Source organism: Oncorhynchus mykiss, chromosome 11, assembly GCF_013265735.2.
Source record: "Oncorhynchus mykiss isolate Arlee chromosome 11, USDA_OmykA_1.1, whole genome shotgun sequence".
In the NCBI taxonomy this organism is placed as follows: Eukaryota; Metazoa; Chordata; class Actinopteri; order Salmoniformes; family Salmonidae; genus Oncorhynchus; species Oncorhynchus mykiss.
Genome location: NC_048575.1, coordinates 68,587,382 through 68,611,712, shown reverse-complemented (window position 1 = coordinate 68,611,712; position 24,331 = coordinate 68,587,382). Strand labels below are relative to the sequence as shown.

Sequence of the window (24,331 nt, the reverse complement as noted above, 5' to 3'; positions counted from 1 at the left end):
ATCATTCAGAGATCCTCACTGAACTTCTGGAGAGAGTTTGCTGCAGTGAAAGTAAAGGGGCTGAATAATTTTGCACGCCCAATTTTTCAGTTTTTGATTTGTTAAAAAAGCTTGAAATATCCAATAAATGTCGTTCCACTTCATGATTGTGTCCCACTTGTTGTTGATTCTTCACAAAAAAATACAGTTTTATATCTTTATGTTTTAAGCCTGAAATGTGGCAAAAGGTCGCAAAGTTCAAGGGGGCCGAATACTTTCGCAAGGCACTGTATGTGTGATCTATCACCTATTTCCCCAGTCTTTTCTTCACATATTCCAGTAGACTGTCCTGCATGCTCTCACTATGGAGGATCTGCTTGGGAACAGTCTTTACCATCCAACCCTGTAGGAGGGAGAGAGGCAAGTGGCATGGTTTCAGTGATGGCTCTGACTATACACTGTAAATACTTCTCCTTTCCAAATCTGTAAATGTTCTCATGTGTTTTACCAGTACTGTGTGACAAATGCTGCCGTAGGTCTTGTCCCCGGCTAGGAGGTACTCCAGGGACGACCTGACGAAGTCCTCTGCTGTCAGGGTCACCATGTTGGGCTTCTGGTAGCCTGTCATGGGGGTGGACACGCCAAATGGAGCCACTGCCTGTGACACAGAGATACAGGAAAGATGAATAGAGTAAATCAGACAAATAGAGAAGACAAAGTCAGAGCTCAGTTCCATTTCAAATCAGTCAAGTGTGGAAGTGAATTCAACTTCCAATTGAAAAGTGGCATTTTTTTCCCTTGAGTACTTTTTTAAATTATTGATTAAGCTAGAATTTAAATTCACCAGCTAAACTGACTGAATTTCTATAGAATTCACCCCAGCTCTGATAGCAGATCCCCAGTGCACAGTCAGTGCACATACGGATCATTTGAGCACCCTTCCCCCTTTCGTATGAATCTAAAATAGATCCATGCACACTGATGCTTAGATGTATCACTGCACCTGTATCATGACTCCTTTAGCTTTATATTCAGCCTGCAGACCTTGAGAGAACCTCTCCACAAACACCTGGACAAAGACCGACACATAGAAACATTGAAATCACTTTGATTATTTGTTACACTAATTCCAGAATAATTTTTCAACAACTTACTGATCATCCTGTACTTAAATTAAGCTAAGAGAAGCGATTTCAAAGTGAAAGACAGAGCAGATCTGTACTAGCCTTTGATGCAGAGTACATGGTGTATATGGGGGAAGGAACACTGGCCACACCAGAGGAGATGTTCACGATCATTCCCTTCCCTCTGTAAGGGCATAAGAGAATATACATCCAAATACATGGCTCTGGTCAGGACTATTCAAGCTCTACTCCTAACATTCATCAACATATGTTCATCAAGCAATCAACAGACAATTTCAGTAAACTGGACTTTTGATTAATTGACGGTGTGACGTCTCAATATTATATTGAGGAAAACCTCTCTCCAAAAACACCTCATCTCCATCCCTGGCAGGACTATTTGGCACATCTGTGGGATAAAGTATAAGACAAGTCCGTTAAAAACAAGAAGACACCTAAAGCGATACCCATAGACTTCCACTCATTGCGCTAACGCTACTTATCATTGGCTCGCGAAACAACCTATAACTTCCCTCATACAGGACACAGAGACATAAAAATGGTATCCAAGAGTTCATCTGACTCTGGGGAAGTGGATAAAGGGCGTCATTGCCAACATCCTGAGGTATACCTTTTTATGCATAAACACCTGATGCAATTCAATAGCAGTAAGTCTACCCACCTTGACCAAGGCTTTCACATTGCAGTTGATCACTTTAGTAATTTTCTGGAAGGAAAAAAAAATACAATAGTGAAGTGTGTTTCCCTTTCCTTGTCTTCCGTCTCCCACCAGGTAAGATCAATGTAGGTGAGAGGACATGTGAGGTACGAGGACAGGCTAATAGATAACCAATAGTGTCTGACTCCTCTCACCTGTTCCAGGTATTTAGTCTGCAGGAACTTGCAGGGAATATGACTGGGTAGAATCCCCACGTTATTCACTGTGTGGATTGGATAAAATGTTAACTTTCATTGACATTAGGTAGACCATTTTTGGAGATCATTATTTCTCCTTGACTTATTTATAATACTATACTTAAGCAATAAGTCCCAAGGAGGTGTGGTATATGGCCAATGTACCAAGGCTTAGGGCTGTTCTGAACGCACAATGCAACACGGAATACCTGGATACAGCCGTTAGCTGTGGTATGTTGGCCATATACCACAAACCCTTATTGTGCCTTATTGCTATTAAAAACTGGTTACCAACGTAATTAGAACCTTCAAAATATAGATATTTTTTGTCATAGCCGTGGAATATAGTCTGATATACCATGACTTTCAGCCAATCATCATTCAGAGCTCAAACCACCCCGTTTATAAACTCATTTTTAACATTTCCAATAAATACGACTGAATGACACGACTTACTGCACTTACAAAAATCTGAAAACCACGTACCTAATACACCAATATTTAAGCCTTTCAGCTTCTCCTTAATGCACTCGTACATGTCATCCTCAGTGAAGTCAGCTACGATCACTTTCACTTTCTGACCCGTGGTTTCTTCTGTGAAAGAGCAATGTCACGGAATGAAGATCAATAGATACATCATTGATCCCATTGACCTAACATCTAAACAGTCCCCAATGACAATGTTGCTCATCCCAGAAGAAGAAGGATGTTAGTTCCTCCCACCTATCTCCAGTGCCACCCGATCCAGTTTGTCCTTGGTTCTGCTCAGGATCACCACGTTCAGCCCACGTCCTGCCAGCTGCACAAGTGGGATGGAACAACAGGAGTTAGTAATAAATAGACAGGTGGGATTGAACCACAGGAGTTAGTGATGGACAGACAGTTAGGGTTGAACCACAGGAGTCAGTGATGGACAGACAGGTAGTGTTGAACCACAGGAGTTAGTGATGGAACGACAGGTAGTGTTGAACCACAGGAGTTAGTGATGGAACGACAGGTAGTGTTGAACCACAGGAGTTAGTGATGGACAGACAGGTAGGGTTGAACCACAGGAGTTTTTACATTTTAATTTTACATTTTATTTCACCTTTATTTAACCAGGTAGGCAACTTGAGAACAAGTTCTCATTTACAATTGCGACCTGGCCAGATAAAGCAAAGCAGTTTGACACATACAACGACACAGAGTTACACATGGAGTAAAACAAACATACAGTCAATTATACAGTAGAAACAAGTCTATATACAATGTGAGCAAATGAGGTGAGATAAGGGAGGTAGAGGCAAAAAAAGGCCATGGTGGCAAAGTAAATACAATATAGCAAGTAAAACACTGGAATGGTAGATTTGCAGTGGAAGAATGTGCAAAGTAGAAATAAAAATAATGGGGTGCAAAATAAATCAAATAAAAACAAATACAGTAGGGAAAGAGGTAGTTGTTTGGGCTAAATTACAGATGTGCTATGTACAGGTGCAGTAATCTGTGAGCTGCTCTGACAGCTGGTGCTTAAAGCTAGTGAGGGAGATAAGTGTTTCCAGTTTCAGAGATTTTTGTAGTCCGTTACAGTCATTGGCAGCAGAGAACTGGAAGGAGAGAAGGGCAAAGAAAGAATTGGTTTTGGGAGTGACCAGAGAGATATACCTGCTGGAGCGCGTGCTATAGGTGGGTGATGCTATGGTGACCAGCGAGCTGAGATGAGGGGGACTTTACCCAGCAGGGTTTTGTAGATGACCTGGAGCCAGTGGGTTTGGCAACGAGTATGAAGCGAGGGCCAGCCAACGAGAGCGTACAGGTCACAATGGTGGGTAGTATATGACATCGCCGAAGTCGAGGATTGGTAGGATGGTCAGTTTTACAAGGGTATGTTTGGCAGCATGAGTGAAGGATGCTTTGTTGCGAAATAGGAAGCCAATTCTAAATTTAACTTTGGATTGGAGATGTTTGATGTGGGTCTGGAAGGAGAGTTTACAGTCTAACCAGACACCTAGGTATTTGTAGTTGTCCACGTATTCTAAGTCAGAGCCGTCCAGAGTAGTGATGATGGACAGGCGGGCAGGTGCAGGCAGCGATCGGTTGAAGAGCATGCATTTAGTTTTACTTGTATTTAAGAGCAATTGGAGGCCATGGAAGGAGAGTTGTATGGCATTGAAGCTTGCCTGGAGGGTTGTTAACACAGTGTCCAAAGAAGGGCCAGAAGTATACAGAATGGTGTCGTCTGCGTAGAGGTGGATCAGAGACTCACCAGCAGCAAGAGCGACATCATTGATGTATACAGAGAAGAGAATCGGTCCAAGAATTGTACCATGTGGCACCCCCATAGAGACTGCCAGAGGTCCGGACAACAGACCCTCCGATTTGACACACTGAACTCTATCAGAGAAGTAGTTGGTGAACGAGGCGAGGCAATCATTTGAGAAACCAAGAGTCAGTGATGGACAGACAGGTAGGGTTGAACCACAGGAGTTAGTGTTGGACAGACAGGTAGGGTTGAACCACAGGAGTTAGTGATGGACAGACAGGTAGCATTAAACCGTAGGAGATAGTGATGGACAGGTGGGATGTCACAGGCATATTCAGAAACAACAATGGGAACTTACTTCAAAGGCATATGCCCTCCCTATTCCGTCTGACCCACCAGTGACCACTGCAACAGAGGAAGGTGGGATAGGATGTCACTGGAAATCTCTTTCCACATAGCTGATAGAAGTAACCAGGCAGTAACATTTCCCACCACTACAGGCTTCATTCACCACAGCATGGGTGTACTGCTCCACTTAGAACTTCCCTTTCCTCTTCCCTCTCCTCTCCTGCAGACAATAAAAATAGGAATTTTCTTCTGTGTTTGTTTGCATGTGCTATCTTGTCCTGACACAGTGTACTCATATACATACAGCGTGTTCCTCAGTTCTGATAAAAGGACCGCAAGGACAGAGAACCAACAGGAGATCAGTCTCTGTGTGTTTAATTTGACCTTTGTCCTGATGAGTCTGATTTCTGTTCACGCACACACATGCAGTATGTACTCATTCTAGAACTGTCTGTGTGTTTTATACACTGACATTTTACAATGGGTGGGTCTAATCCTGAATGCTGATTGGTTAAAACTGCATTCCAGCTGGAGTCTATTCCACAAGTTACCACCGGCTAAATCTACAACGTTAAATGCCTATTTACTCTGTTCCATCTGACTGCACAATCCACTGTCTCATCAGCCCAGCCAGGCACCTTATAAACTTGATCTCCACTATAAAAAACATCTAGACATTATCTCACATTTCTTTTAGACTAACATTTAGTTTTCAACAGCGGAGATTTGTACAAACCTTGCTTTCTGTCTCTCTGACACTTAATAAAACATTGTTTCAATATTTAAATTGGATCTCCAGCTGTCCCATAGTAATGAACGTGTCGGGGTTGGGACGAGAGCGAGACAGGCAGGCAGAGTTTCTCAGCCAGTCGAAATCATGAATCAGCTGGCATCATTTTTCTGGATATTTACAAAGAAATGTCAATTGAAAAAAGGTCAACGAAACAAAGTGTAGCTAGTTTGCGGTCTTTCCAGCTTCAGTTTGAGGTTATTGTGTTAGCTGTGTTGATGGCTAGTTCCTCTGAACAACAGTGTCCTAATGAGAGAGCACAGGCGAAATCGTGCTTCATTTGCTCATTGTTATGGATGTATCCAAAACAATGTCACTAGAAAACAGCTTAAACTATTATTCTGGCTGCACTGTTTGACGTGACTGTAAGTTAGTCATAGTTGGCTATCAAGCAAGCAAGGGATAAGAACGTTGTCAGCCAGTATGGCAATGGAACATTTAGAATGAATGTCTGGGTTGCGTCCATAGATACAGAATTCAGGGTTAATTGTATTGGGCAACTAAGCAAAACACTACAATTTCAGATTTGGACTATTCATTTTTATACAGTGTCATGCTAGCAAAAGAGATACATTACTTTCATAAATTGCATAATTATTTGGAGTGTTTTCAATATTGCTGCGGTGTTTGCAGTCCGGTGTTTATTTCTCTGTGGTCCCAGTAACAAGCTCATCCATACTTTCTGACCATGAGGCAGTGCCTGGCTTGAAGAGCGAACAAAAACTAAAAATGTTCGTCTTCACCATGCCTCAGTAAACCTTGTTTGTCTTTGACTAATGCAATTCACTAATTGCATATGCTTGGGAACACAAACACACACATACAGTGATAGTGAACATAAAAGTTCAGAATAAAAACTCCAGCCTTCGAGAACCTTCGAATCAAACTCTACCACAGAAGCCCTGGTATGTTCCACTCTGAGGGGAAGGGAGGGATGTTAAGGCTGCATTGTTTATTGACCTTAAAATAACAAAGGCAGCAGTATCTGAACAGAACTGAGTGGTCTTAGGGCTGTCTAAGCTAGCCTAGATGTCTTTCTCCCTCATTAGCTAGCGGAAGTATATCCAGTCTCCTCTGAATGTACAATGTCCAGACTGTCTGTTTTCCTCCCCTTGTCTTCTCCTGCATTGCTTCAGGGCAGAGAGATGAAGCAAGAACAGACGCAAAGCACATCTTGACGCACCAAAAACTTCCCACAGAGGAAGAATTAGAAACAACACGGTATGGGACACTGAAGGCTACACAAACACACACAACACAAAGACACACACTGAAGGCTACACAAGCACACACACACAGACAAATACTGAAGGCTACACAAACAGACAAATACCGAAGGCAACACAAACAGACAAATAATGAAGGCTACACAAACAGACAAATACCGAAGGCTACACAAACACACACAAACACACAGACACAGACTGAAGGCTACACATACACAGACTGAAGGCTACACAAATACACATACTCACACACTCTAACCAAACATGTCGCGAACACTCAAAAACGCTTGATAGTGAAAGGAAACAGAGAAAGAGAAACAATCATATGTTCATTTGATTTCAAATGAGCTTGAGAGACTCCTCCAGGTTAAGGGGAAGGAAGAGGATAATACGCTCCAGAACATACTGTTCTAATTGCTTTTTTCCCCCCTGTGCTGGATTGGAATGGAATAGAAGCAGAGCTTGGGAAAAGGGAGGTGGTCAGGCTGTGTATTGTTGGTCCTTTATGTGGAAAGAGAACACCACAGTTTATAGCACTGTGGGAGGCAGAACACACTCAGAGGAGAAGAGGACCCAGTAACACCAGTTGACTGCTCCCTCAGGACCACAGGACTAGTTGTGTGTGTCCCTGTGTGTTTCAGTTGGTGTGTGGGCGTGTATGTATTTGGATTGCGTAGTGCTCAATGTCCCATACCGTGTGGTATAATATTAGGTCAGGATATGATCTTTTAGGAAACTGACTCAGAGACTTTCTGACTATATAAGTCTGACTATATAAACTGCCTTCAGAAAGTATTCACATCCTTTCCACATTTTGTTGTGTTACAGCCTGATTTTTTATGGATTCAATTTAGATCACTGGCCTACACACAATAGCCTTGATGTCAAAGTTAAATTATGTTTTCAAAATCCATCCAAAATGAAAAACTGAAATGTCTTGAATCAATAAGTATACAACCATTTTGTTATGGCAGGCTTAAATAAATTCAGTAGTAAAAATTTGCTTAACAAGTCACATAATATGTTTCATTGACTCCCGCTGTGTGCAAAAGTGTTTAACATGATTTGGTGTTTAACATCATTTTAACATAAAAATTATCTCAACTACAGTTGAAGTTGGAAGTTTACATACACCTTAGCCAAATACATTTAAACTCAGATTTTCACAATTCCTGACATTTAATCCTAGTAAAAAATTCCCTGTTTTAGGTCAGTTAGGATCACCACTTTATTTTAAGAATGTGAAATGTCAGAATAATAGTAGAGAGCATTATTTATTTCAGCTTTTATTTCTTTCATCACATTCCCAGTTGGTCAGAAGTTTACACACTCAATTAGTATTTGGTAGTATTTCCTTTAAATTGTTTAACTTGGGTCAAACGCTTTGGGTAGCCTTCCACAAGCTGCCCACAATAAGTTGGGTGAAATTTGGCCCATTCCTCCTGACAGAGCTGGTGTAACTGAGTCAGGTTTGTAGGCCAGGGCTTTGTGATGAGATGAGATGAGATGAGATCAGGGCTTTGTGATGGCCACTCCAATACCTTGACTTTGTTGTCCTTAAGCCATTTTTCCACAACTTTTCAAGTATGCTTGGGGTCATTGTCCATTTGGAAAACCCATTTGCGACCAAGCTTTAACTTCCTGAGTTATGTCTTGAGATGTTGCCTCATAATATCCACATAATTTTCCTCCCTCATGATGCCATCTATTTTGTGAAGTGCACCAGTCCCTCCTGCAGCAAAGCACCCCCACAACATGATGCTGCCACCCCCATGCTTCAAGGTTGGGATGGGGTTTGTTGGCTTTCAAGCCTCCCCTTTCTCCTCCAAACATAATGATGGTCATTATGGCCAAACAGTTCTATTTTTGTTTCATCTGACCAGAGAATGATTCTCCAAAAAGTACCATCTTTGTTACCATGTGCAATTACAAACCGTAGTCTGGCTTGTTTATGGCGGTTTTGGAGCATTGGCCTCTTCCTTGCTGAGCGGCCTTTCAGGTTATGTTCATATAGGACTCATTTTACTGTGGATATAGATACTTTTGTACCTGTTTCCTCCAGCATCTTCACAGGGTCCTTTGGAGCGAAACGTGTAAATCAATCCCAGAACAACAGCAAAGTACGTTCATCTCTAGGAGACAGAACGAGTCTCCTTCCTGAGCGGTATGACGGCTGCGTGGTCCCATGGTGTTTATACTTGCGTACTATTGTTTGTACAGATGAACGTGGTACCTTCAGGTATTTGGAAATTGTTCCCAAGGATGAACCAGACTTGTGGAGGTCTACAAAAAAAATTCTGAGGTCTTGGCTGATTTCTTTTGATTTTCCCATGATGTCAAGCAAATAGGCACTGAGTTTGAATGTAGGCCTTGAGATACATCCACAGGTACACCTCCAATTGACTCAAATGATGTCAATTAGCCTGTCAGAAGCTTCGAAAGCCATGACATAATTTTCTGGAATTTTCCAAGCTGTTTAAAGGCACAGTCAACTTAGTGTATGTAAACTTCTGACCCACTGGAATTGTGATACAGTGAGTTATATGAGAAATAATCTGTCTGTAAACAATTGTTGGAAAAATGACTTGTGTCATGGACAAAGTAGATGTCCTAACTAACTTGCCAAAACTATAGTTTGTTAAAGAAATTTGTGGAGTGGTTAAAAAAAGAGTTTTAATGACTCCAACCTATGTGTATGTAAACGTCTGACTTCAACTGTGTCAGATATGGGCAGAACGCTTATTTAACTTCACTGTCCAATTTACGGTAGCTATTACAGTGAATGATTACCATGCTATTGTTTGAGGAGAGTGCACAATTATTATTATTCCACAATACAAACCTAATTGACAGAGTGAAAAGAAGGAAGCCTGTACAGAATATACATATTTAAAAAATATGCACTAAAGTAATACTGCAAAACATGTGGCAAAGAAATTAACTTTAAAATTAAGTGTTATGTTTGGGGAAAATCCAACACAACACATCACTAAGTACCACTGTTCACTTGAAATATATGGTAAGACTTGAAAATGGCTGTCTAGCAATGATCAACAACCAACCTGACAGAGCATGAAGAATCTAAAAAAGAATAACGTTAAATATTGTACAATCCAGGTGTGCAAAACTCTTAGAGATTTACTCAGAAAAACTCACAGCTGTAATCTCTGCCAAATGTTATTCTAACATGTACTGACTCACAGGGTTGAACATCAAGATAGTGTTTTATTTTTCATATTTATTTTTACAAATGTTAGAATTTTTCTTCCACTTTGACATTACAGAGTAGTTTGTGTAGATTGTACAATTAAATTAAATCAATTTTAATCCCACTTTGTAACATAACAACATTTTGAAAAAGTGAAAGGGTGTGAAAACGTTCTGAAGGCACGTAAGTCTAAAAAAATGGAAAAGTGGTGAGTGAATATATATTCCCCCCTTTGCTATGAAACCCCTACATAAGATTGAGTGCAACCAATTACCTTCAGAAGTCACATAATTAGTTAAATGAAGTCCACCTGTGTGCAATCTAAGTGTCACAGGATCTGGCAGATGATCTCAGTATATATATACACAGTGCCTTGCGAAAGTATTCGGCCCCCTTGAACTTTGCGACCTTTTGCCACATTTCAGGATTCAAACGTAAAGATATAAAACGGTATTTTTTTGTGAAGAATCAACAACAAGTGGGACACAATCATGAAGTGGAATGACATTTATTGGATATTTCAAACTTTTTTAACAAATCAAAAACTGAAAAATTGGGCGTGCAAAATTATTCAGCCCCCTTAAGTTAATACTTTGTAGCGCCACCTTTTGCTGCGATTACAGCTGTAAGTCGCTTGGGGTATGTCTCTATCAGTTTTGCACATCGAGAGACTGACATTTTGTCCCATTCCTCCTTGCAAAACAGCTCGAGCTCAGTGAGGTTGGATGGAGAGCATTTGTGAACAGCAGTTTTCAGTTCTTTCCACAGATTCTCGATTGGATTCAGGTCTGGACTTTGACTTGGCCATTCTAACACCTGGATATGTTTAGTTTTGAACCATTCCATTGTAGATTTTGCTTTATGTTTTGGATCATTGTCTTGTTGGAAGACAAATCTCCGTCCCAGTCTCAGGGCTTTTCGCAGACTCCATCAGGTTTTCTTCCAGAATGGTCCTGTATTTGGCTCCATCCATCTTCCCATCAATTTCAACCATCTTCCCTGTCCCTGCTGAAGAAAAGCAGGCCCAAACCATGACGCTGCCACCACCATGTTTGACAGTGGGGATGGTGTGTTCAGGGTGTTCAGCTGTGTTGCTTTTACGCCAAACATAACGTTTTGCATTGTTGCCAAAAAGTTCAATTTTGGTTTCATCTGACCAGAGCACCTTCTTCCACATGTTTGGTGTGTCTCCCAGGTGGCTTGTGGCAAACTTTAAACAACACTTTTTATGGATATCTTTAAGAAATGGCTTTCTTCTTGCCACTCTTCCATAAAGGCCAGATTTGTGCAATATACGACTGATTGTTGTCCTATAGACAGAGTCTCCCACCTCAGCTGTAGATCTCTGCAGTTCATCCAGAGTGATCATGGGCCTCTTGGCTGCATCTCTGATCAGTCTTCTCCTTGTATGAGCTGAAAGTTTAGAGGGACGGCCAGGTCTTGGTAGATTGGCAGTGGTCTGATACTCCTTCCATTTCAATATTATCGCTTGCACAGTGCTCCTTGGGATTTTTAAAGCTTGGGAAATCTTTTTGTATCCAAATCCGGCTTTAAACTTCTTCACAACAGTATCTCGGACCTGCCTGGTGTGTTCCTTGTTCTTCATGATGCTCTCTGCGCTTTTAACGGACCTCTGAGACTATCACAGTGCAGGTGCATTTATACGGAGACTTGATTACACACAGGTGGATTGTATTTATCATCATTAGTCATTTAGGTCAACATTGGATCATTCAGAGATCCTCACTGAACTTCTGGAGAGAGTTTGCTGCACTGAAAGTAAAGGGGCTGAATAATTTTGCACGCCCAATTTTTCAGTTTTTGATTTTAAAAAAAAGTTTGAAATATCCAATAAATGTCGTTCCACTTCATGATTGTGTCCCACTTGTTGTTGATTCTTCACAAAACAATACAGTTTTATATATTTATGTTTGAAGCCTGAAATGTGGCAAAAGGTCGCAAAGTTCAAGGGGGCCGAATACTTTCGCAAGGCACCTGTTCTGAAAAGCCCCAGAGTCTGCAACGCCACTAAGCAAGGGGCACCACCAAACAATTGACACAATGAAGACAAAGGAGCTCTCCAAATAGGTCAAGGATGAAGTTGTGGAGAAGTAAAGATCAGGGTTGGGTTATAAAAAAATATATCCAAATCTTTGAACATCCCACGGAGCACCATTAAATCCATTATTTAAAAAATGAAATAATATGGCACCATAACAAACCTGCCAAGAGAGGGCCGCCCAACACAACTCATGGACCAGGCAAAGAGAGGCAACAAAGAGACCAAAGATAACCCTGAAGGAGATGCAAAGCCCCACAGCAGAGATTGGTGTTTCTGTCCATAGGACCACTCTAAGTTGCATACTCCACAGAGCTGGGCTCTACGGAAGAGTGGCAAGATAAAAGCCACTGCTTAATGAGAAAAAAAAGCCAAAAGGCATGTGGGAGACTCCCCCAAACATATGGAAGAAGGTATTCTGGTCAGATGAGACTAAAATTGATATTTTTGTCCATCAACGAAACTCTATGTCTGGTGCAAAACCAACCCCTCTCATCACCCCGAGAACACCATCCCCACAGTGAAGCATGGTGGTGGCAGGATCATGCTGCCATCGGCATCTCAATCCAATTGAGAATCTGTGGTAAGATTCCTGTACACCAGCAGATTCCATCCAACTTGAAGGAGCTGGAGCAGTTTTGCCTTGAAGAATGGGCAAAAATCCTAGCGGCTAGATGTGCCAAGCTTAATTACCTCTTAAGTCTACCCCCTCCTTTTTCGAACATTCTGTTAAAAATCACGCAACATTTCAGCGTCCTGCTACTCATGCCAGGAATATAGTATATGCATATGATTAGTATGTGTGGATAGAAAACACTCTGAAGTTTCTAAAACTGGTTAAATCACGGCTGTGACTATAACAGAACGTGTGTTTCATCAAAAAGCGCAAGAAAAACTGGTCACTGAAAGCTGAAAATAATATCCATGCGCCACTTGCATGTATTGTTTAAAGGACACCAAATAAAATAGGGCCTCGGATGCAATTCCTACAGATTCCACACGATGTCGCCATTGTCGTCATTTTGAGAGTTATTTCTTAGTCAAACAAAGGAAAGACATTCCATTTATTCCGGTCTCCGACAGGATGTTTTGGAGGAGAGATTTTCGACCATGATTTGAAGACGTGGAGCTATTGAATACACATCGCCCCGTGATCATTTTGATAGATTATAAACGTTTACTAATACCTAAAGTTGGATTACAAAAGTATTTCTAAGTGTTTTGTGAAAGTTTATCGTCGACTTTTTTAATTTTAAAAGATGACGCAGCATTTTGAAACAATGTTTTTTTCTGAATTACACAGTTTCCATAGATGGTTATTTTGGGTATATATGGACCGATTTAATCGAAAAAAAAGCCCCAATAGTGATGTTTATGGGGCATATAGGAGTGCCAAGAAAGAAGCTCGTCAAAGGTAATGAATGTTTTATATTTTATTTCTGCTATTTGTGTAGCGCCGGCTACGCTAATTATTTTGTTTACGTCGCCTTCAGGCATTTTGGGGTGTTGCATGCTATCAGATAATAGCTTCTCATGCTTTCGCCGAAAAGCATTTTAAAAATCTGACTTGTTGGCTAGATTCACAACGGGTGTAGCTTTAATTCAATACCCTGTATGTGTGTTTTAATGAACGTTTGAGTTTTAACGAGTACATTTAGCATTTAGCGTAGCGCATTTGCATTTCCAGGTGCCTACTTGAGACGTCTGCGTCTCAAGTAGGATCAACAGGATTTATAGAGACATACCCCAAGAGACTTGCAGCTGTAATTGCTGCAAAAGATGGTTCTACAAAGTATTGACTTTGGGGGTATGAATAGTTATGCACGCTCAAGTTTTGTTTTTTGGTGTTATTTCTTGTTTGTTTCACAATAAAAAATATTTTGCATCTTCAAAGTGGTAGGCATGTTGTGTAAATCAAATTATACAAACCCCCCAAAAATCTGTTTTAATTCCAGTTTGTAAGGCAACAAAATAGGAAAAATGCCAAGGGGGTGAATACTTTCGCAAGTCACTTTCATGGACTATCAATGATGTCAGCCAGTCCAATAATATTACCAGATGACCGTGTCAGATAACATGTCAACCCCCAGCAGGTAATACAATGTGTCAACATGACATCAATGTGACATTAAAATGGCATTGATAGCTGTGTCATGACATTGATAGTTATGGCACGACATTGATAGTTATGGCATGACATTGATAGTTGTGTTTAAAACAACTTTAATTCACTCACCTAAACTCCCCTCTATTCTTTAAAGGGACAATTAGCAGTAGAAACAATAACAAAGCGCAATCCCCGCCCCTGTTTCAGTAAAAAGCTGATGGAACAAATCAAAATCAAATCAAATCAAATTTTATTAGTCACATGCGCCAAATAAAACAGTGAAGAAACCTTACAGCTGACAGCTGAAGAAATGTCACCACTCTCAAATTCATAGACTGAGCTATGGATGCAAGGACTGACCATCTATGATATCAACATTTGAGTTTTAACCATGTTTTGAGGCTATATAGTGTTTGTTTACATTTACTTTGTTTACAAACATTGGATTATAAAAAGCGTATATTTTAGGTTCTGATGGGGTATGACCGTTGAACTAAACTCATGAGGCATTTAAAAGTTGTATTCTTCAAGAATCAATGGGTGCATATCATTAATTTATAATATAAGTCCAAAATTGATACAGCAACTGCTGATTGCCCCTTTAAAATCTCCTAACTGAACCACTGGGCTGTGAATGACCTTACAGAGTGTTCCCCAGGCACCCAGACATTAGAGACATTAGAGTTTGAATGTAGGCCTTGAGATACATCCACAGGTACACCTCCAATTGACTCAAATGATGTCAATTAGCCTGTCAGAAGCTTCGAAAGCCATGACATAATTTTCTGGAATTTTCCAAGCTGTTTAAAGGCACAGTCAACTTAGTGTATGTAAACTTCTGACCCACTGGAATTGTGATACAGTGAGTTATATGAGAAATAATCTGTCTGTAAACAATTGTTGGAAAAATGACTTGTGTCATGGACAAAGTAGATGTCCTAACTAACTTGCCAAAACTATAGTTTGTTAAAGAAATTTGTGGAGTGGTTAAAAAAAGAGTTTTAATGACTCCAACCTATGTGTATGTAAACGTCTGACTTCAACTGTGTCAGATATGGGCAGAACGCTTATTTAACTTCACTGTCCAATTTACGGTAGCTATTACAGTGAATGATTACCATGCTATTGTTTGAGGAGAGTGCACAATTATTATTATTCCACAATACAAACCTAATTGACAGAGTGAAAAGAAGGAAGCCTGTACAGAATATACATATTTAAAAAATATGCACTAAAGTAATACTGCAAAACATGTGGCAAAGAAATTAACTTTAAAATTAAGTGTTATGTTTGGGGAAAATCCAACACAACACATCACTAAGTACCACTGTTCACTTGAAATATATGGTAAGACTTGAAAATGGCTGTCTAGCAATGATCAACAACCAACCTGACAGAGCATGAAGAATCTAAAAAAGAATAACGTTAAATATTGTACAATCCAGGTGTGCAAAACTCTTAGAGATTTACTCAGAAAAACTCACAGCTGTAATCTCTGCCAAATGTTATTCTAACATGTACTGACTCACAGGGTTGAACATCAAGATAGTGTTTTATTTTTCATATTTATTTTTACAAATGTTAGAATTTTTCTTCCACTTTGACATTACAGAGTAGTTTGTGTAGATTGTACAATTAAATTAAATCAATTTTAATCCCACTTTGTAACATAACAACATTTTGAAAAAGTGAAAGGGTGTGAAAACGTTCTGAAGGCACGTAAGTCTAAAAAAATGGAAAAGTGGTGAGTGAATATATATTCCCCCCTTTGCTATGAAACCCCTACATAAGATTGAGTGCAACCAATTACCTTCAGAAGTCACATAATTAGTTAAATGAAGTCCACCTGTGTGCAATCTAAGTGTCACAGGATCTGGCAGATGATCTCAGTATATATATACACAGTGCCTTGCGAAAGTATTCGGCCCCCTTGAACTTTGCGACCTTTTGCCACATTTCAGGATTCAAACGTAAAGATATAAAACGGTATTTTTTTGTGAAGAATCAACAACAAGTGGGACACAATCATGAAGTGGAATGACATTTATTGGATATTTCAAACTTTTTTAACAAATCAAAAACTGAAAAATTGGGCGTGCAAAATTATTCAGCCCCCTTAAGTTAATACTTTGTAGCGCCACCTTTTGCTGCGATTACAGCTGTAAGTCGCTTGGGGTATGTCTCTATCAGTTTTGCACATCGAGAGACTGACATTTTGTCCCATTCCTCCTTGCAAAACAGCTCGAGCTCAGTGAGGTTGGATGGAGAGCATTTGTGAACAGCAGTTTTCAGTTCTTTCCACAGATTCTCGATTGGATTCAGGTCTGGACTTTGACTTGGCCATTCTAACACCTGGATATGTTTAGTTTTGAACCATTCCATTGTAGATTTTGCTTTATGTTTTGGATCATTGTCTTGTTGGAAGACAAATCTCCGTCCCAGTCTCAGGGCTTTTCGCAGACTCCATCAGGTTTTCTTCCAGAATGGTCCTGTATTTGGCTCCATCCATCTTCCCATCAATTTCAACCATCTTCCCTGTCCCTGCTGAAGAAAAGCAGGCCCAAACCATGACGCTGCCACCACCATGTTTGACAGTGGGGATGGTGTGTTCAGGGTGTTCAGCTGTGTTGCTTTTACGCCAAACATAACGTTTTGCATTGTTGCCAAAAAGTTCAATTTTGGTTTCATCTGACCAGAGCACCTTCTTCCACATGTTTGGTGTGTCTCCCAGGTGGCTTGTGGCAAACTTTAAACAACACTTTTTATGGATATCTTTAAGAAATGGCTTTCTTCTTGCCACTCTTCCATAAAGGCCAGATTTGTGCAATATACGACTGATTGTTGTCCTATAGACAGAGTCTCCCACCTCAGCTGTAGATCTCTGCAGTTCATCCAGAGTGATCATGGGCCTCTTGGCTGCATCTCTGATCAGTCTTCTCCTTGTATGAGCTGAAAGTTTAGAGGGACGGCCAGGTCTTGGTAGATTGGCAGTGGTCTGATACTCCTTCCATTTCAATATTATCGCTTGCACAGTGCTCCTTGGGATGTTTAAAGCTTGGGAAATCTTTTTGTATCCAAATCCGGCTTTAAACTTCTTCACAACAGTATCTCGGACCTGCCTGGTGTGTTCCTTGTTCTTCATGATGCTCTCTGCGCTTTTAACGGACCTCTGAGACTATCACAGTGCAGGTGCATTTATACGGAGACTTGATTACACACAGGTGGATTGTATTTATCATCATTAGTCATTTAGGTCAACATTGGATCATTCAGAGATCCTCACTGAACTTCTGGAGAGAGTTTGCTGCACTGAAAGTAAAGGGGCTGAATAATTTTGCACGCCCAATTTTTCAGTTTTTGATTTTTAAAAAAAGTTTGAAATATCCAATAAATGTCGTTCCACTTCATGATTGTGTCCCACTTGTTGTTGATTCTTCACAAAACAATACAGTTTTATATCTTTATGTTTGAAGCCTGAAATGTGGCAAAAGGTCGCAAAGTTCAAGGGGGCCGAATACTTTCGCAAGGCACCTGTTCTGAAAAGCCCCAGAGTCTGCAACGCCACTAAGCAAGGGGCACCACCAAACAATTGACACAATGAAGACAAAGGAGCTCTCCAAATAGGTCAAGGATGAAGTTGTGGAGAAGTAAAGATCAGGGTTGGGTTATAAAAAAATATATCCAAATCTTTGAACATCCCACGGAGCACCATTAAATCCATTATTTAAAAAATGAAATAATATGGCACCATAACAAACCTGCCAAGAGAGGGCCGCCCAACACAACTCATGGACCAGGCAAAGAGAGGCAACAAAGAGACCAAAGATAACCCTGAAGGAGATGCAAAGCCCCACAGCAGAGATTGGTGTTTCTGTCCATAGGACCACTCTAAGTTGCATACTCCACAGAGCTGGGCTCTACGGAAGAGTGGCAAGATAAAAGCCACTGCTTAATGAGAAAAAAAAGCCAAAAGGCATGTGGGAGACTCCCCCAAACATATGGAAGAAGGTATTCTGGTCAGATGAGACTAAAATTGATATTTTTGTCCATCAACGAAACTCTATGTCTGGTGCAAAACCAACCCCTCTCATCACCCCGAGAACACCATCCCCACAGTGAAGCATGGTGGTGGCAGGATCATGCTGCCATCGGCATCTCAATCCAATTGAGAATCTGTGGTAAGATTCCTGTACACCAGCAGATTCCATCCAACTTGAAGGAGCTGGAGCAGTTTTGCCTTGAAGAATGGGCAAAAATCCTAGCGGCTAGATGTGCCAAGCTTAATTACCTCTTAAGTCTACCCCCTCCTTTTTCGAACATTCTGTTAAAAATCACGCAACATTTCAGCGTCCTGCTACTCATGCCAGGAATATAGTATATGCATATGATTAGTATGTGTGGATAGAAAACACTCTGAAGTTTCTAAAACTGGTTAAATCACGGCTGTGACTATAACAGAACGTGTGTTTCATCAAAAAGCGCAAGAAAAACTGGTCACTGAAAGCTGAAAATAATATCCATGCGCCACTTGCATGTATTGTTTAAAGGACACCAAATAAAATAGGGCCTCGGATGCAATTCCTACAGATTCCACACGATGTCGCCATTGTCGTCATTTTGAGAGTTATTTCTTAGTCAAACAAAGGAAAGACATTCCATTTATTCCGGTCTCCGACAGGATGTTTTGGAGGAGAGATTTTCGACCATGATTTGAAGACGTGGAGCTATTGAATACACATCGCCCCGTGATCATTTTGATAGATTATAAACGTTTACTAATACCTAAAGTTGGATTACAAAAGTATTTCTAAGTGTTTTGTGAAAGTTTATCGTCGACTTTTTTAATTTTAAAAGATGACGCAGCATTTTGAAACAATGTTTTTTTCTGAATTACACAGTTTCCATAGATGGTTATTTTGGGTATATATGGACCGATTTAATCGAAAAAAAAGCCCCAATAGTGATGTTTATGGGGCATATAGGAGTGCCAAGAAAGAAGCTCGTCAAAGGTAATGAATGTTTTATATTTTATTTCTGCTATTTGTGTAGCGCCGGCTACGCTAATTATTTTGTTTACGTCGCCTTCAGGCATTTTGGGGTGTTGCATGCTATCAGATAATAGCTTCTCATGCTTTCGCCGAAAAGCATTTTAAAAATCTGACTTGTTGGCTAGATTCACAACGGGTGTAGCTTTAATTCAATACCCTGTATGTGTGTTTTAATGAACGTTTGAGTTTTAACGAGTACATTTAGCATTTAGCGTAGCGCATTTGCATTTCCAGGTGCCTACTTGAGACGTCTGCGTCTCAAGTAGGATCAACAGGATTTATAGAGACATACCCCAAGAGACTTGCAGCTGTAATTGCTGCAAAAGATGGTTCTACAAAGTATTGACTTTGGGGGTATGAATAGTTATGCACGCTCAAGTTTTGTTTTTTGGTGTTATTTCTTGTTTGTTTCACAATAAAAAATATTTTGCATCTTCAAAGTGGTAGGCATGTTGTGTAAATCAAATTATACAAACCCCCCAAAAATCTGTTTTAATTCCAGTTTGTAAGGCAACAAAATAGGAAAAATGCCAAGGGGGTGAATACTTTCGCAAGTCACTTTCATGGACTATCAATGATGTCAGCCAGTCCAATAATATTACCAGATGACCGTGTCAGATAACATGTCAACCCCCAGCAGGTAATACAATGTGTCAACATGACATCAATGTGACATTAAAATGGCATTGATAGCTGTGTCATGACATTGATAGTTATGGCACGACATTGATAGTTATGGCATGACATTGATAGTTGTGTTTAAAACAACTTTAATTCACTCACCTAAACTCCCCTCTATTCTTTAAAGGGACAATTAGCAGTAGAAACAATAACAAAGCGCAATCCCCGCCCCTGTTTCAGTAAAAAGCTGATGGAACAAATCAAAATCAAATCAAATCAAATTTTATTAGTCACATGCGCCAAATAAAACAGTGAAGAAACCTTACAGCTGACAGCTGAAGAAATGTCACCACTCTCAAATTCATAGACTGAGCTATGGATGCAAGGACTGACCATCTATGATATCAACATTTGAGTTTTAACCATGTTTTGAGGCTATATAGTGTTTGTTTACATTTACTTTGTTTACAAACATTGGATTATAAAAAGCGTATATTTTAGGTTCTGATGGGGTATGACCGTTGAACTAAACTCATGAGGCATTTAAAAGTTGTATTCTTCAAGAATCAATGGGTGCATATCATTAATTTATAATATAAGTCCAAAATTGATACAGCAACTGCTGATTGCCCCTTTAAAATCTTGTAACTGAACCACTGGGCTGTGAATGACCTTACAGAGTGTTCCCCAGGCACCCAGACATTTAAAGCTCTGGGGAAAAAATGAATGGGTTTAATCTGGGTCCAGATGGAACTCGTTGTCCTTCAGTATAATTTGCACAGTGTGATCACACTGTGATCACAAGTTGCCACACTTCTTTACATCCAGTGCAATACCTTAGAGCCAGCTTGTCAGAGGTTTGATGCCACAAGGTGTTACAGGGAAAGGGTATAACATTTTCATATAAATGTTTAACCACTTCATGAGACATTACTTACAGATGATTCTTCCCAATTACTTACTTATAAAATAACTTATTTTTGCCTCCAATGGCAATATTCAATGAACACACACACACACACACACACACACACACACACACTCCCCACAAGTATAGTTAAACATGTCAACACACATGCTTAAACACACACTCAGAGCTCACCTGCCCACTCTCCCAAGGATGTAAAGAAGGACTCTGGCTGCGGGAACCAAACTCTGGGATGAAACATCTTAGCAAAGCGGACCATTTTCACTCCATAAAAGACCATGACTGCAGTGCCAAGAGAGACAAAAAACACCTCCATGAAATCCATAGCACACAGACTGGCCCTTTAGAACTGCCTGTCTGCCTGCCACAACAAACTCTGACTCAGTCTGCTTTGACCACACTACAGCTCCTCAGCCAGAAACACTGGGGAATGACCGGGGAATGGCCAGTCCATAGCCCCCCTCCATAGCCCCCCCCCCCCCCACACACACACACAGAGAAGGATACATAAACAAAACACACACACACACACACACACACAGAAGGCCACACAAAAACAGACACCAAATTAAATCCAATCAGACCAAGCTACAGCTTCCATTTCAGTTAAGGATAAAACGGAGAGCTTGTCAGATGTAGCCTCTACTTCTCTGTATCAAATTCAGAATGATTAGTGACTTCATTTAGAAATGCTCTCATGCATTTCCTCACAGCTAAAACCAAGATGACTTACTTTTCTAGTGTTTGAAAATACATACAGGCTTTCTTCAGAACAAGGAGATCGTTCAAGACTGACACCGAAATTGGACATGTGTCCAAGTCCTGAAGACGTCGGGAAATACCTTCAAAACCAGTCACTAGAGGTGAGAGGGAGCTCTATTGCCATAAAGTAAGCTTGGGTTTTGCTAAGGTGTTGTGCACAGGGCTGCTGCTGAATGGCTGTAATTACATTAAAAGCTGATGAATTTCAAGCAGAGAGACAGGCGAGACTGTATCAGTTGACAAGTCACATAGAAAAGGTGATCTTGTACAATGTTGCATGGGGCATAAAAGGAAGACACCACGTTGCTAAGTTTTTACAGTAGTCAACTGCTTTACAATACCCCTACTTCTGAGTGTGTCTTATGTATGTACTGTATAAGGACAATTCAACTGTAAGGCTGACATATTTCCCAACTTGCTCACAACCTGCCAATGGATAATTATTTTTTAAGTGTCATACTGAATGGAAAATGATATTTACCACCTACTATTCTTTCCATTCAGCACTTTAAAAGAACAGATTTGAAATGTGTATCTTTCATTTTTTGCTATTGTATTAAATGGTAGTTAAAATTACTAAATGGTGAGCCTATCATTATCTGGTGTATTGGTGACTAAACAAAATGTGGTCATGATATTTCACGAAAAACTTGATTTTACATGAACGACTCAGCGGTGAAAGATGTGTGCACAATTAAAAGTTCTAAACATAAGACAGGGGCATTACAAGTGTTATCACCTTAGAGTTGTTTTACTTTAACACTGTACATCTGAAAAATGTGCCAAAGTGATTGAAACAAAACCGTTAGGGAAATGTGCAATACGTCTGGAAAGAAGAAACAAAAAGTATTTTATGTACTCAAATGTACTACTTTGATGATGACTTGTGATTTTACTTCACAGTAAGTTTTATGCAAATCTGATATTGACAAGATCAGAGATGTACTGTATGCAACAAATCAAATGAAAGTGTATTGGTCACGTACACAGATGAGCAGATGTTACAGCAGGTACAGTGAAATGCTATTGTTTGTAGCTCCTACAGTGCAATTATACAATATCAATACAATACCAACATGTAAATAATACAGAAAGTCCAAAACAGAAAGAAATACATCCCCATGAAGTGTACCACCCTCCTTCAGGCCATGGATGAAGCATGCAGTGATTTCAATCCAGACCAAAAGGTAAACAACTCTGGAACGTTTTACTGCAGCAGGCTGTAAATTATGGTTAATTCTGGGAACATTGCTGTATTTCGAATGGTACTGTAATTCACCCCCACAGAATAGTGTACCATACAGTATCTTTGGAGTGCCAAAAACACTAGTGGGTGCATTGCATTGTTGTTTCTGGCACATTAACATATTTTGAGGTGTAAACATTTGTTTTTATAAAAAATATATTCCTTTATTATCACCCCTCCCCTAATTGGAGTAAAGTAATGGACAACAGTACTTAGGCTTTTACATGCTATATACATTTTATGGACATGGTATATTTTACATTAGTTATATATTTTTTGTTTAGCTACCCTCAACCCCTCTCATCTATCTCTGAAAACCATCCAGTTTTGATTTCTAATTGCCATATAATTTTCAACTGTGCTGTGATGTTTCACCAAAGTTCTGAACCTTTCTATTCTCATAGTTTCTAAGATTGTAAATGAATGCTAAACATTTTTGCTGAGTATTATTATATTATTGATCGATTGACTATGACTTTTCAAATCAACCAGCTAAACATCGTTTCTTTACTGTTTAAAATGTGATTACATTGTGAAACATGTCTTCAATGATCACACATGGGATAGAAATGATGGAAATGTGATATTCAGTCCATTTTAATGGGTAGTGGAAATGTATTGCCTAATGTGAAAACAGTGTAATGTACAGTAATTTACAGTACTGCCACATAATACATTCAAATAACAATGTTAAAACATGGATCTTAAATGTTTTGCTGTTGGATTTACTGGTTTTCAAAATCACTCAATTGTTGTATTTGGATGCTTAAACCAATGGTCTTATATTATATATATGATGATACATGATTAATTTATATGATGATTATATTTCACAGTAAACATATTTTGGATCAATGGTTGTGTGGTGAAAGATCTCTACAAACAAAATGAATGCACAATGAAAGGTTTTGAATGTAAAACTGGCTTCGTTACAAGTGTTGCCAGTTTGGAGTTATGAAAATTCATGACATACTTGTGAAGAAAAAAAACTAACATCTGGGAATAATCTATTCTGAGTAAAACATATGCAAACATACACACACCCAACAATCTCACACAGATTACGTCACGACAGCCGATTCTCAAATATTTTGATATTTTCTTGTGAACCTATTTAATCATGGGACAACGGTCAATAGTGGCATTTTGTCACCCTCTACTGGACCACACACTTCATCAAAAGGCACAGAGATCACAACAGCAGAGTGAGTATATGGTACGTACACCTCACCTTCGAGCAAAGTGTGGGAACTGGGGCTAGACAGGGGCATGACATGCACATGAAAACTTACCCCTTTACCACAACTACCATGTCTGATAGATTTTTAAAGGGGCATTCCAACAAAAAGGTTTAGTAAAGTACCATATAATTGTAAGAGCGGGTAATGTTTTGTCATTGTGTCAAAACAGTATTTTTCACTTCTTCCTCTAGGTGTGGGCAGAGGAGTGTGTTCCGTCTTCGCTTCCTACATGCTCCACAACTCCCTGGCCTATAGGGCCGACTGGTCATGCCTGTTCCTGGATGAGCCACCCCCTGGAGACCACAGAGCAAGACAGTTCCATACAGGAAGACACCTAAGGATTCAGTATGAATCTCCCACTGCCAACTTCAATAAGATGATGCCGGACGTCGTGTTTACGTACCTGAGAGCTTATCCCCACCACCTGCTAGCTCTGTTCTCTGTGGCATGCCCACTTCCCTGTCCCAACCCTTCTAAGACCACATGCTGC

General features: G+C 39.9%; 1 protein-coding gene across 1 annotated transcript; it reads right to left on the bottom strand.

Annotated features, from left to right (window-relative positions):
• Positions 1 to 212: 212 nt before the first annotated feature.
• LOC110536292 (testosterone 17-beta-dehydrogenase 3) lies at positions 213 to 21,004 on the bottom strand. Its single transcript, XM_021622015.2, has 11 exons — positions 20,767 to 21,004; positions 4,616 to 4,662; positions 2,742 to 2,817; positions 2,505 to 2,612; positions 1,977 to 2,044; positions 1,786 to 1,830; positions 1,478 to 1,512; positions 1,206 to 1,287; positions 983 to 1,048; positions 488 to 637; positions 213 to 382 (listed from the first exon to the last, which is right to left on the bottom strand). The coding sequence occupies exons 1-11, from the start codon at positions 20,915 to 20,917 to the stop codon at positions 287 to 289; spliced, it is 924 nt and encodes a 307-aa protein (XP_021477690.1). The 5' UTR covers positions 20,918 to 21,004; the 3' UTR covers positions 213 to 286.
• Positions 21,005 to 24,331: the final 3,327 nt, after the last annotated feature.

Excerpts from the sequence above, each read along its gene's own strand:
- LOC110536292 (XM_021622015.2), bottom strand. The coding sequence starts at position 20,917 with ATGGATTTCATGGAGGTGTTTTTTGTCTCTCTTGGCACTGCAGTCATG. Across the intron at positions 2,818-4,615 it reads GGAGGGCATATGCCTTTGAA|CTGGCAGGACGTGGGCTGAA; the intron begins GTAAGTTCCCAT and ends CCACTTGTGCAG. Across the intron at positions 1,513-1,785 it reads ATGTGAAAGCCTTGGTCAAG|ATGTGCCAAATAGTCCTGCC; the intron begins GTGGGTAGACTT and ends TTTATCCCACAG.